At 43.4% G+C, this 12,519-nt stretch overlaps 1 protein-coding gene across 1 annotated transcript; it reads right to left on the reverse strand.

Annotated features, from left to right (window-relative positions):
• Positions 1 to 205: 205 nt before the first annotated feature.
• LOC146062447 (homeobox protein prophet of Pit-1-like) lies at positions 206 to 12,322 on the reverse strand. Its single transcript, XM_083174588.1, has 3 exons — positions 11,869 to 12,322; positions 2,946 to 3,187; positions 206 to 1,348 (listed from the first exon to the last, which is right to left on the reverse strand). The coding sequence occupies exons 1-3, from the start codon at positions 11,957 to 11,959 to the stop codon at positions 953 to 955; spliced, it is 729 nt and encodes a 242-aa protein (XP_083030714.1). The 5' UTR covers positions 11,960 to 12,322; the 3' UTR covers positions 206 to 952.
• Positions 12,323 to 12,519: the final 197 nt, after the last annotated feature.

Here is a 12,519-nt window from a genome sequence, read left to right on the forward strand (position 1 = left end):
CTTGCTGCAGACATGTATTTATACCAAGCTGGTGACAACAGGAATCTTCCATCCATATACATCAGGCATGTCCAAACTATGGCTCTCCAGCTGTTGTGAAACTACGCATCCCAGCATGCCTTGCTATAGTTTTGCTATAAGGGAATGCTGAAACTATTGCAAGGCATGCTGGGTTGTGTAGTTTCACAACAGCTGGAGGGCCGCAGTTTGTCCGTGTCTGGGATCATAGAGGCCTGGGATCAGTATTCATGCAGAACACAATGAATCGAGGATCTCTTACATGTTGTATGTTACTGTACATGACAGTATAGAAACTAGCATTGCCGCGAGCAGGCCATTGGGGCAAAGATTGGGCCTAATTCATGTTTGTACACAGATGCAATTGCAATTTTGGAGGCTACGGCGCTGCTGATATTAGCAAGTGAAGCCGCTGCTCAGAAATTAAAAGGGACGTTCGCTGAAGTCATCACAAACTCATCCACAATTGCGTAAATATTTGCGTAACATCGGGTCTAAGGGTTAGCTAATGGCGATGCAGCCGGGAAACAGCAGCAGCAGTGACGCAGACGCCATGTTTTGAACACATGAGCTTACAGCTGACTTATGCCCCAAACAGGGCCATGAAACCTCATTAATGGTCACTTCCTGTCAATCGCTTATTAAATCCACAGATAATCGCTCAGGACATGAACATCGGTCACTACATACAAACATAAATGAGGCCCATTGTGTAACTGCTATGGGTCATAATAGAATATTCATGCTCATTAATGTCCATTTCTCCATAAAGTTTGATTTCCCAGAGGTTGTACTGCTGACTTTATAACATAGGTAACCTGTATGATATATTCTCATGCACTCGGTAAAAGGTTTCTGAATGTAGAAATGTTTTCCTGTCTCATTGAGTCCACGCCGAGCTGGTCACCAGCCGACTTTGCAGTGCAAGGCGGATCTAACTCCAGTGACCGGGTGGGTCTAAAGCAGCCATGGGGGTTAGGGTTATCATGGAGGAAGATAATCCGCCAGCAGAGGAGTTGATTGATCGAAGCGGGTTGTACCAGTCTTCGTGCTGGCGAGACGGAGGAGTAGCAGACGGCAGGTGCGAGTGCGTGCTGGAACACATAAACTGGCCCACGGTCGATGGGGGCTGGTAACTGACGGGGGCCATGGAAGTGAACCGAGGAATGTGATTCAGCGTGTGGGGATACTGGTACTGGCGTGACGCGGGAGACATGGAACACACGCCTGGGATGAGGTTGCTACAGGCGATCATGCCCCCTGCTGGCACGGATTTCTGGTTTGTTCTTTCGTGTTTGCGATGCTTCGCCCTCCGGTTTTGAAACCACACCTGTCATGGAGAGACAGCGATTACGGATTACTACAATGTTTTATGGGCGAAAAGAAATCGGCAGCTCGTGGCCAGAATACGCGCTGCGTTATATTAACATATTTCCCAGTAACGGTGGCAAAATCCTGTCACAATCAAATATACACATTTTACCTCATAAACATAATGGTGACGGTGCAGCGGCCCAAATTCTGGGGAGATACGTCAAAGAAGACAAAAAGGTGGTGCCCCAAGTAACCAATCAGGTTCCAGATATTTGATAGAATCTACTCAATAAATGGCAGCTAGAATCTGATTGGTTGCTATGGGAAACACTTCCGCTTGTCTTCTTTAAAAGGTTTAATCGTTCTCTAAATGTATATTTCTGTGAGACAGATGACCAGATGCACTAAGTCAAAAGTATGGAGACTCTCCATTTTATCACTTTTGAAGCTTAGTGCATCTGGTCCCGTATCTGGTTACTATGGGCAACATCACCTCTTAATTTTTAGAAGCTTTAGTAAACGTAACCCTACATTTACAGCAATCTGTTTCTGTCAGTCTATAAAATAAACGGATAACATTGCTCTTGACCTATACAGGGGGTATTCAAGTGATGTACGCACCAGCGACCACTAGATGGAGCAATTCAAGTGTTGCTCTGTTCAGGAGCGCACAACCGCCACCGCTGACACTGTTATGTTGTTCTGACGGGCTGGGAACTAGTTATTGTATAATCTTCCTATGAGAGAAATGAAGTACCCACTGTACATGTAACGTATTACTATATGGGCTGGTTACACTAAGGGTTCCAAAAATCAAATTGATAAGAACCACTTGTCCACAATTAGGAGATCTGGAAAACATGCGGTGTAAGAGGTCCCTTGAGAACTGGAGCTGGGTAGTGAAAGGGGTCTGCCATTTGTTGACATAACTTATTTAGACACCATAATATCAACTGACAAAATGCCGACAGGTCAATAATATTGACACTCAATTTTTAGCCTAACCTCTAACCCTAACCCTAAAATGTCTTTTGGTGACATTTTTTTTATTGTGACAAAACGTGTTGAAATTTCAACCATGTCGACATAGTGCCGACCTTTTGATAGATGACAGTGATGGTCAACTTATACCCCTTTTACATCGCCGCAAAACCCCGGGCCTTTGGCGGGTCAGACCCGGGTCAGCGGCGGTGTGTGTGTGTGTGTGTGTGTGTGTGTGGGGGGGTGCGGACAGACCCGCCACTCACCTGGTGGCTGTGGAGTAATGGTGGATGGTGGGCGTGTACTGTAGCCCTGGGAGGTGATGTCAAGGGGGTGGGGATGTGTATAACGCTGGTCTTTTCCCTAGGGGGGGCGGGTTTGTGTATAACGGGGGACGGGGCCTAGCGGAGAAACTATGTGTGTATAACGCTGTCAATCACTCTTGTAACCCCGCCCAGCGTTATACACACAGGGGATGAGTGACAGATCTGGTTAAATTTATAAGAGATAGCGCTGTGTAATAGTAATATGTGTGAGCTATAGAAATAACAATACATACGGGATGGAAGTTATTATTGGGATTTGTATAAATGATGTGTATTAGCGGTAATCGTCTTCCTCGCGCTACGCACCTGTATCCGCGCCTCATTCAGCTTGGTGATCTTTGCCAATTCCTCTCTACAGTAAATATCCGGATAATGGTTCTTGTTGAAAGCGGTTTCCAAGTGCTCCAGCTGTTCTTGTGTGAATGTTGTCCGATGTCTCCGCCTCGTCGGAGTCGGGTAATGAGGAGGGACATGTCTGCTGGATGACAATAACGTGTTACCGTCTACGGCGGCGACATCAGAAAACGCCTTATACGAACTATCAATATCTGGAAGGGAAAAGGAAACGTGACACGTTATTGAAATATAAGTAGACTTTTCTGTTCAATAGCCAGCTGCATGCTGGGAAATATGTATTGTGGGCACTTAACCCTGTAAGTGCCAATGTTGCTGTGAGAGATCCTCAAAATAGCCGCTAAAAATGCCGGCGCCGCTCACAGCGACTGTACTTTTAGTGTAAATAAATACAAATACGGACGAGTCAATTCATCGACGTTTAGTTAAATTTTGAACCCAGAAAAAAGAACAGTCGCTGTGATCGGCGCCGGCATCTGTAACAGATATTTTGAGGATCTCTCACAGCGGCGTTGGCACTCGAAGGGTTAAATAAAAATACAGGGGAACACCACCGTCTGAGAACTCAATATTCTAAACAGATTTGTTTTTTAATTGAATCAGCCCTGAACTTCAGATACAGCTGTAGCTGCGTGTATGAGCAATGATCACAATCAGCCCCACCCTGACCGGAATGGGAGCATTCGTCAGACTGCATTTAGGTCTACACCATTAGGTCGACTTGCATTTAGGTCGACCTGACTGAAGGTGGACATGGGTTAGGTCGACAGGGTCATTAGGTCTACAGGTATAAGGTCGACAGGGTCATTAGGTCGACAGTGAAAAAAAAATTTCATTTTCTTCAAGCGTCGACAGAGTCAACATAGCACCGCATCCCCTCGCATGGCTCGCTGCGCTCGCCATGCTTCGGGCGCGGTGCCTCACTACGCTCGGCACACTATTTTATTCTCCCACCATGCCCTAGTGGATGGTAGGGCATGAAATACCGCCTGTCGGCACATGTCGACTCATAAAACAGTCAAATGACCCATGTCAACCTTTTGCCTGTCGACCTTCCCAATGTCGACCTAATGACCCTGTCGACCTCTTAAGAGTCGATCTAATGACCCTGTCGACCTAATGACCCTGTCGACCTAAGTCATGTCGACCTTCAGTCATGTCGACCTTCAGTCATGTCGACCTAAATGCAGGTCGACCTAGTGGTGTAGACCTAATGCTTGTAGACCTAAATGCTGTAGACAATATGCCCGTATCCCCCCTGACCATAGAGTTCTCGGAAGGTAGCGGACCCTCTTCACCACTTTCCTGGCAATATTGGGGTGTGGATCAGTTGGTCACCAGCAAGTTGTTAGACAGTTATTAGGTCGACATGCAGGAAGGTCGACATGGGTTAGGTCAACAGGGTCATAGAGTCGACAGGGTAATTAGGTCAACATGGGTTAGGTCGACATGTTTTTTTTTTGTTATTATTTTTTGTTTATTTACATTTTTTACCCTTATGTCGACACAGTCAACATAAACACTACAATGTACCACCGCGTCCCCTCGCCATGCTTCGGGCACACTATTTTATTCTCCCACCGCGCTCTATTGGATGGTAGGGCATGAAATACCACCTGTCGGCTCAAAAAAACAGTAAAAACCAAGCCGACCTAACCCATGTTGACCTAATGACACTGTCGACCTAACCCATGTCGACCTTAAGTCTTGTCAACCTACTTGGTGGTGACTCAATGACCGTATCCCCAATATTGTTTGCTCTTATCATACAGCCTATTGCAGGGACTTGTATGTTATAAATGCACCTTTTTGGCAGGTACAGCACCTTTTTTGTTTTTATGGGCAGTTTTCCCAAGGGTGGACGAATTTCCATGGCGGGACGCCCCGTGTGTAGGCCCCATTAGTGAAGTACCTCAGTACTGTCACAGATGTCACTCAAAATTATTTTGTGATGTCTCTGGAACTTACAGTCATGGTTCGCATTTCTGCGCATTTGCGAACCCCGACTGGGAGCGGCCTCTGCCATTTGTACTGTCGCCGGGCTGTTCGCAGTGCGGAGGGAGGGACGGGGGCAGTGGTGGCGCTGGACAGAGCGATGACTGCCGGGGCAGGCGCCTGAAGTCACATGACGTCCGCCGCCCGCCCTGTCTCTTCGTCCCGGCGGCCGCAAATATGAGCCAGTTGAGACTGACTTAGATTTGCGAAGGCTGGAGAAATCACCCGATGGTGGGCACAGAGGCTCGGTAGCTGCGAGTTTCGCAGCTTACTGAGCCAACCAGAATGACCCCCTTAGTGATATACTGACCTATGAAAAGCTGCTTACTCAAAAATACTGATCTAGCCCATGAGAGAGAGGGGGAGGGGGGAGAGAGGAGGGGGGGGGAGGAGAGGGGGGGAGGAGAGGGGGGGAGAGAGAGTGGGGAGAGAGAGGGGGGAAGGGAGGGGGAGAGAGTGAATGGAGGAAAATGGAGAGAGGGAGGGGGAGAGTAGATGGAGAGGGAGGGGGAGAGTAGATGGAGAGGGAGAGAGAAAGGGGGGAGAGAGGGAGGGGGAGAGTAGATGGAGAGGGAGAGAGAGAGGGGGGGGAGAGAGAGAGAGTAGAGGGAGAGAGAGAGAGAGGAGGGAGGGGGAGAGAGTTGATGGAGGAAAAGGGAGAGAGGGAGAGAGGGGGAGAGAGGGAGAGAGAGAGTAGATGGAGAGGGAGAGAGTAGATAGAGAGAGAGAGGGAGAGAGAGGGGGAGAGAGAGAGAGTAGATGGAGAGAGAGAGGGGGGGGGGGGGGATATGGTCCCTGTGCACAGAATAACCATACATTTTTGTTTACTGATCATTTTTTGTAAAATTAAGTAACCCCTTCATTTATTTCAGTCTAATGCACATTTTTTGCCATTGAAACACTTCCCACTTAGATAATTTTACAGTATCATTTGATTATACTAATACTAGTAACAAAAAAAAGCCATTGAAAATGACGGCTTCTGCAATGTACTTTCACTTTGATCTGTGTCAGTTTTGACATTCGCTTTGAGCTGTGACAATTTTTAGACCACAAACTCTCCACCCCACCCCCAGTCCCTATCTGCTCCTACCTCCAGTCTCTGTCTTCACCGTTCCCTCTCTCTCCATATCCAGCAAGTGTAAAACAGATCAGTGTCCCTGCAAAACTTGCTTTCACTTTATGTTATGACATCTTTAAGCACACAAAAGAGTAATTTGACCTCTAGTGCTCAGTGGCAGGACTTCACCTATGGCCAGTATTCATAGAGTTAGTCTTTTATAAATATAGAGATAAAATATAATGCGAGGTGGCAGTAAGAAATACCCACAAATACAAAAAGTTCAGCAACAAGTTGACACTGATATTGCTGAGTAACCAGCAACAAGCACCACATATATGGGGGAAGCGGTCATCTATTAGAATGAGCTTAGGTCTACAGTCATTAGGTCGACCCCACTAGGTCGACTGGCAGGAAGGTTGACCTGACTTAAGGTCGACATGGGCCAAGGTCGACATGACTTAAGGTCGAATTTGCATAAAGGTCAACATGAGGAAGGTCGACTGGTCATAAGGTCGACATGGGTTTTTCACTGTTTTTTGAGCCGACATGTGCCGACGGAGGAGGTTATTAAAGCCGTGGCGAGCGAAGCGAGCCACGTGCCCGAAGCATTGCAAACTATGCGAGGGTCCGATTCTCATTGCCAACTGTGTCCATGTCAACTGTGTCGACAGTCGGATCAAAAAACAGTGAAAAACCCATGTCGACCTAATGACCAGTCGACCTTCCTCATGTCGACCTTTATGCAAATTCGACCTTAAGTCATGTCGAACTTGCCCCATGTCGACCTTAAATCAGTTCGACCTTCCTGCCAGTCGACCTAGTGGGGTCGACCTAATGACTGTAGACCTAAGTTCATTCTGACAGATGTACCGATTCCGATACAGCTATGTTTTAGCATCCTACAGTACAAATAAACTATTAGTAATACACATTTGGGGAAATTTACTAAGATCGGAATGTTGCTATAGGCAACCAATCAGAATCTATTGTCTTCTAGAAGGTGTTAATTAAATAAGAACTTGATTCTGATTGGTTGCCCATTGCAACATCACATTTAAAATAAAACTCCCATCTTAGTAAACTTCCCCCATTGTATTTACAGTGTTTTATCAATGATTTTTATTTGTCTTGTTTGAAATATACTATAGTGGATGATAACTAGTGCGCAGTATGCGCGGGGGCCCCCGTACAGCCCAGTTATGTGCCGCCAACCACCGTTGAAGATGCAGCTGATGTGCATATTGTGGGGAATTCACACAGGGCGATGTAAGCCCCATTTCTACACAATCCGGAAATGAAGCAGAGATTGCCCCATAGCGATGTCGATGCTGGTCCTGTGCGTAGCCATCACCCGCAGAGATAGACAGTGCTTGCGCTGTCTATCCTGCTAGATCGCAGTGTTACGCCTGGCAAAACATGCATCGCGGGAGCATGGCTTCTGTATTGCGATGTGTGCTGAGCAATCTATGCTTCTCGCTCAGCACAGAGGCGCCATCGCCCCGTGTGTGTGCGGGCCTGAACTGCGTTGCCTGTAGGTGTGTGTGGGTGATTGTGCGCACAGGTGTATTCAACTTCCAATAATGTAAGTATAGAGAATATATAATATAAGTCTAACTCTGCTCCTCACCTCTATTGGGGCAACTCAAGTGTTGTATGTGCTGGCGGCCACTAGATGGAACCCCAATGGGGTCAGTTGAAGTGTTGCTAAGTTTAAGTGGGTGCAACCTCCAGCGATGATGTTATGTTGTTCCATCAATTTAACAGGCTGGTAATGAGTCAGCATATGTCCCTGTTATACACATTCTACATTTGTCCCTCTGAAGTGCAACATTATTTGGGCCTGATGCAACATTTTACCTTTCAGTCCCTGACTAAAGCCGGCTACACATTAGATGTTTGTCGTTTACCACAGGGACCTCGTGGGCAAGTGGCTGACAAATGCATGACAAATGTTTGTCTACTGTATATAACCTACATTCCTGTGACTCCTCTGGCTTATTACTGGGGCATAGACAGAAATCTGCACCCTCCACTTGTGAATCCCAAAGGACACTATAACCAAAGATTATTTTATTACATAATACTATTCATAATGATATCCCATGAATGTCTGAATTTACATCCTAATACTAGATACCTAACAAGTAACCTGCTGTATACTTGGAAATAATGTAAATGATAATGATGGCTACTAGATTTGAAATCTATATTACACAAATTAGCTAAATTTTATGTATAAATCTATCTATCTATCTATCTATCTATCTATCTATCTAACTATCTATCTATCTATCTACTTATCTATCTATCTACTTATCTACCTACCTACCTACTTATCTATCTACCTACCTATCTATCTATCTATCTATCTATCTATCTATCTATCTATCTACCTACTTATTTATCTACCTACCTACCTACCTACCTACCTATCTATCTATGATTTTAGTAATTACATTTTTGTTTCTTTTCTTTATTTTATTATTGTCCAAAATTTCATATCACTGACCTCTGGGTTTTCCGGAAATATTATTGCATTTTTTCTTAAATAGTTATATGTAGTGCTATTTTGTCAGGAACCAGCAGGAACTCAGTTCCTGAACCTCTTATTATTATTAAATATGACATCGTCAGTAACCTGGTTCCTGAGCCGGTTCTGGCCTAAAATGTACTTTCCATTAGATAAGCTTTATTTTAAAGTCCCCTGCGAGTGCCTTTATCTCTCTCTCTTTCTCTCTCTCTCTTTCTCTCTCTCTCTCTCTTTCTCTCATTTCATCGACCCACCCCCAGACCTGGAGCTTCTGAACCTATTTTTCCAGAGAAAAATGGTACTGGTTATACATCCACAGCATTCATTAATTTGGGGGAAAAAAATGCTTTTTTAACTTATCACTAGATATTTATCTTATCCACTATAATACTCTTACTAATTTTGGTACTGCCTGCAAACAGCCTGCACTGACAGTATATCAATTCTAGAGACAGACAGACAGATAGATAGAAATGTTGGTACTTATTTCCTAGCACGACGCCCACGATCTAGAGCAGTGGTAGCCAACCCTAGCCCTTGAGAGTGCACATTTTCCAGACAACCTAGCTGCTGCACAGCTGCACTCATTAATCACTGACACATTGTAAAAGATACACAGATGGAGCTAATTAGCTCACTTGTGATTCTGTGAGGAGACCTGCAAAACATGCACTGTTGGTAGCTCTCGAGGACTAGGGTTGGCTACCCCAGATCTAGATTGTATGTGTCGGGCTGATATCTCAAGCATTGCATGCATCTAAAGGAGCCCATACACGGTCCGTTGTGTACGGCTCCGTTCTGTACTATGCGATGCGCGCTCCCGCGCATCACATAGTACGGTACAAAAAGTATGTGCTGCACATACTTTTTGTACTAGGTACACATCGGATCGGATCGCAGTGCATGCACACCGCATGCACTAGGGATGCGATCCGATCCGATGTGTACTGTTTAAGTCCCAAACGGATCCGTTAAACGTATGGGCTCCTTTATGTGTTTGTGCGGCATAAGATGCATGCGATGATACAATCGACGCAATCGACGAGATTTTTACATTGGAATCAAAGTGAAATGGTCCCTGAGACCCAATTTAACATTTATTCCAATGTAAAAAGCCCCCAAAACCCCAATTTTAATTGCTAACCCCCCCTCATGGGTGAAATGGCCCCCCATTGATAACGCCACCCCACTATTGGCGCCAACCCGAAGTGTGGCGAGCGCAGTGAGCCCCCGAGGGGCAGCGGTACGCATCCTCCGACTTTTTCATACCCCCACTATCCATGTCGGCGTGGAGTTGACGTTATATAGTGTGACGAGCGCAGCGAGCGACCGAGCCCGAAGCGTGGCGAGCGGACGCGTAATACATGTGAAGTAGTCCGCGTCCCCTCGCCACACTTCGGGCTCGGTGGCTTGCTGCACTCGCCACACTATATAAAATCAACTCCACGGATAGTGGGGGTATGAAAAGGTCGGAGGACGCGTACCGCCGCCGCTTGCCACACTTCGGGTTGGCATTGATAGTGCTGGTGGCATTAACTATGGTTATTAGGGGCTCACGATTTTTATCTTATAGCATCTTGTGGATCTCATGGATCTTATGCATCTTATGTATGCAGATCCATGAGATGCATAAGATGAGATCCATACAATTAAAAAATCGTTTCAATTGTATTGATTGTATGTAATGGAGCCCACACACGCACCGATCCCGGCGTGCGTTGTGGGCTTAATTAGCACACATAGCATCGCATCGTATGCCTTGTGCATACGATGTGCATGCGATGCTATGCTAGAAAAATGCTAGAAAAAGCTAGTACAAAAAGTATGTGCAGCACATACTTTTTGTACTGTACGATGAGGTGCCGCGGGAGCGCGCACCCCATCGTACAGCATCGCACCGCCGGCAACGGTGCGTGTATGGGCTCCTTAAGGCATACAATCTATGCGATGGGCGCCGTGCTAGGAAATAAGTACCGAAATTTTATTGATCAATTGAAACATACAATAGATGTAATAGAAACAGAGATATTTTAATTAACATTATATATATGATATTATTTCGTTTTTTGCTACAACAGTCTGCTGACGGATACTGTATTTCATTGATAGATGAAAAGATTGTTTGCAATGGATACAATAGATATATATTTTCTAACAACTAATACACTGATAGATGTATACAGTAGATAGACATTTCATTGATCAAAATATTGATCGCAAGATTCAAAAGATAGATATTTTATAGCTAATAGGTTGATAGATATTTTTATTAACTTTATATGTATGTTTTTACATTTTTTTCTTTCTGCAGAAAACAGTCAGATAGATAGATAGATAGAAAGATAGATAGATAGATAGAAAGATAGATAGATAGATGGATAGATAGATAGATAGATAGATAGATGGATAGATGATAGTTAGATAGATAGATAGATAGATAGATAGATAGATAGATAGATAGATAGATAGATGGATAGATGATAGTTAGATAGATAGATAGATAGATAGATAGATGGATAGATGATAGTTAGATAGATAGATTGATTGATAGATTTTTCTTATTAACACTTTAAGTTATTAGATCTTTTGCTACTTTTAGTAAACAGTCTGCAATCTATAGTGTACATTGATGGCAGTGTATAGGTGATATATAGATAGTTATTGGATAGATATTAGATAAATAAATATTAGATATATATTAGCCAGAGATTTTTATTAACGGGATTATATTTTGTACCAAACAGTCTGCTCATATATCTGATAAATAGATTGATTGATTGATAGATAGATAAAAAAGTTTATCACAAGATAACTTAATTGAAACACACAATAGATATTTTATAGCAAATAAATACAGAGATATTAGATATTTGATCAATCCAAATGAAGCTTGATAGATTTATAGGTATTAGATAGATATCTGATTGATAGATCACAAGATAATGTAATTTAAACACACAATAGATATTTATAGGTAAAAATAACATATCTCATATTTGATCAATCAAAATTTATAGATAGTGGAAATACAAATATATATATATATATATATATATATATATATATATATATATATATAATAAAAAATACTTTAGATTGTTATTTGAGATACATATATATATATATATATATATATATATATATATATATATATATATATATATATATATATTAGATGGCTAGATATATATTATATACATAGATATTTATTAGATATATATATTAAATAGATATGAAGTATACTCTTACTATATGTAATCGCGTTGCTGAATATGACCGCTACCTACCAGCAGTTGATGTCACGGCGGCAATTTCTGAGTAGACCTCATGGTACTCTGTGCATTTCTTTTTGGCGCCCTTCATTCTAGCCTCCTCCATCCTGCGGTCCTGGTCACTTGAGGTTGGATTCTTCTACTGCCCCAGCTCATTCTTTTTTTCTTTCAGTTTTAAGTTAGCTGTGGTGTGACATCATCCCAACCCTGGCCATGCGTCTCCACCAATCACATCCAGGCCCTGTTAATTAGGTAGGGCTCCAAACTAATCAGGGAGGGAGAGGGCAGAGCCTTCGTCAACCTCTGACCTGACGACGCTGAGCCCGGGCCATTGTAAGGTGCATACAGTTTGGATAAACGGTGACTCTGTGGGTGGCATAGGGCTAGATGGACAAAGGTGGCAGTATACACACAGATGTGACAGCAGCATAACCACCACAAAGGGAGTTAATTGGATATATAGTGTCCTAGTTGTTTGCGTTCTGAAGAAGGATGAGGTGTACAAAGTAATCGTTTGCACTTTTATTATGATTATTATTATAATTAATATTATTGTGTTTTAATATAGCATTACTACTTTATGTCGCACTGTGAATATATAACATACATTCTACTGTTTATTTTTGCCAGAACCTAATCGATTATTTTTGAATATGGAAGGAAAAC

Source organism: Crinia signifera, chromosome 3 (genome assembly GCF_055691185.1).
Source record: "Crinia signifera chromosome 3, ASM5569118v1, whole genome shotgun sequence".
In the NCBI taxonomy this organism is placed as follows: domain Eukaryota; kingdom Metazoa; phylum Chordata; class Amphibia; order Anura; family Myobatrachidae; genus Crinia; species Crinia signifera.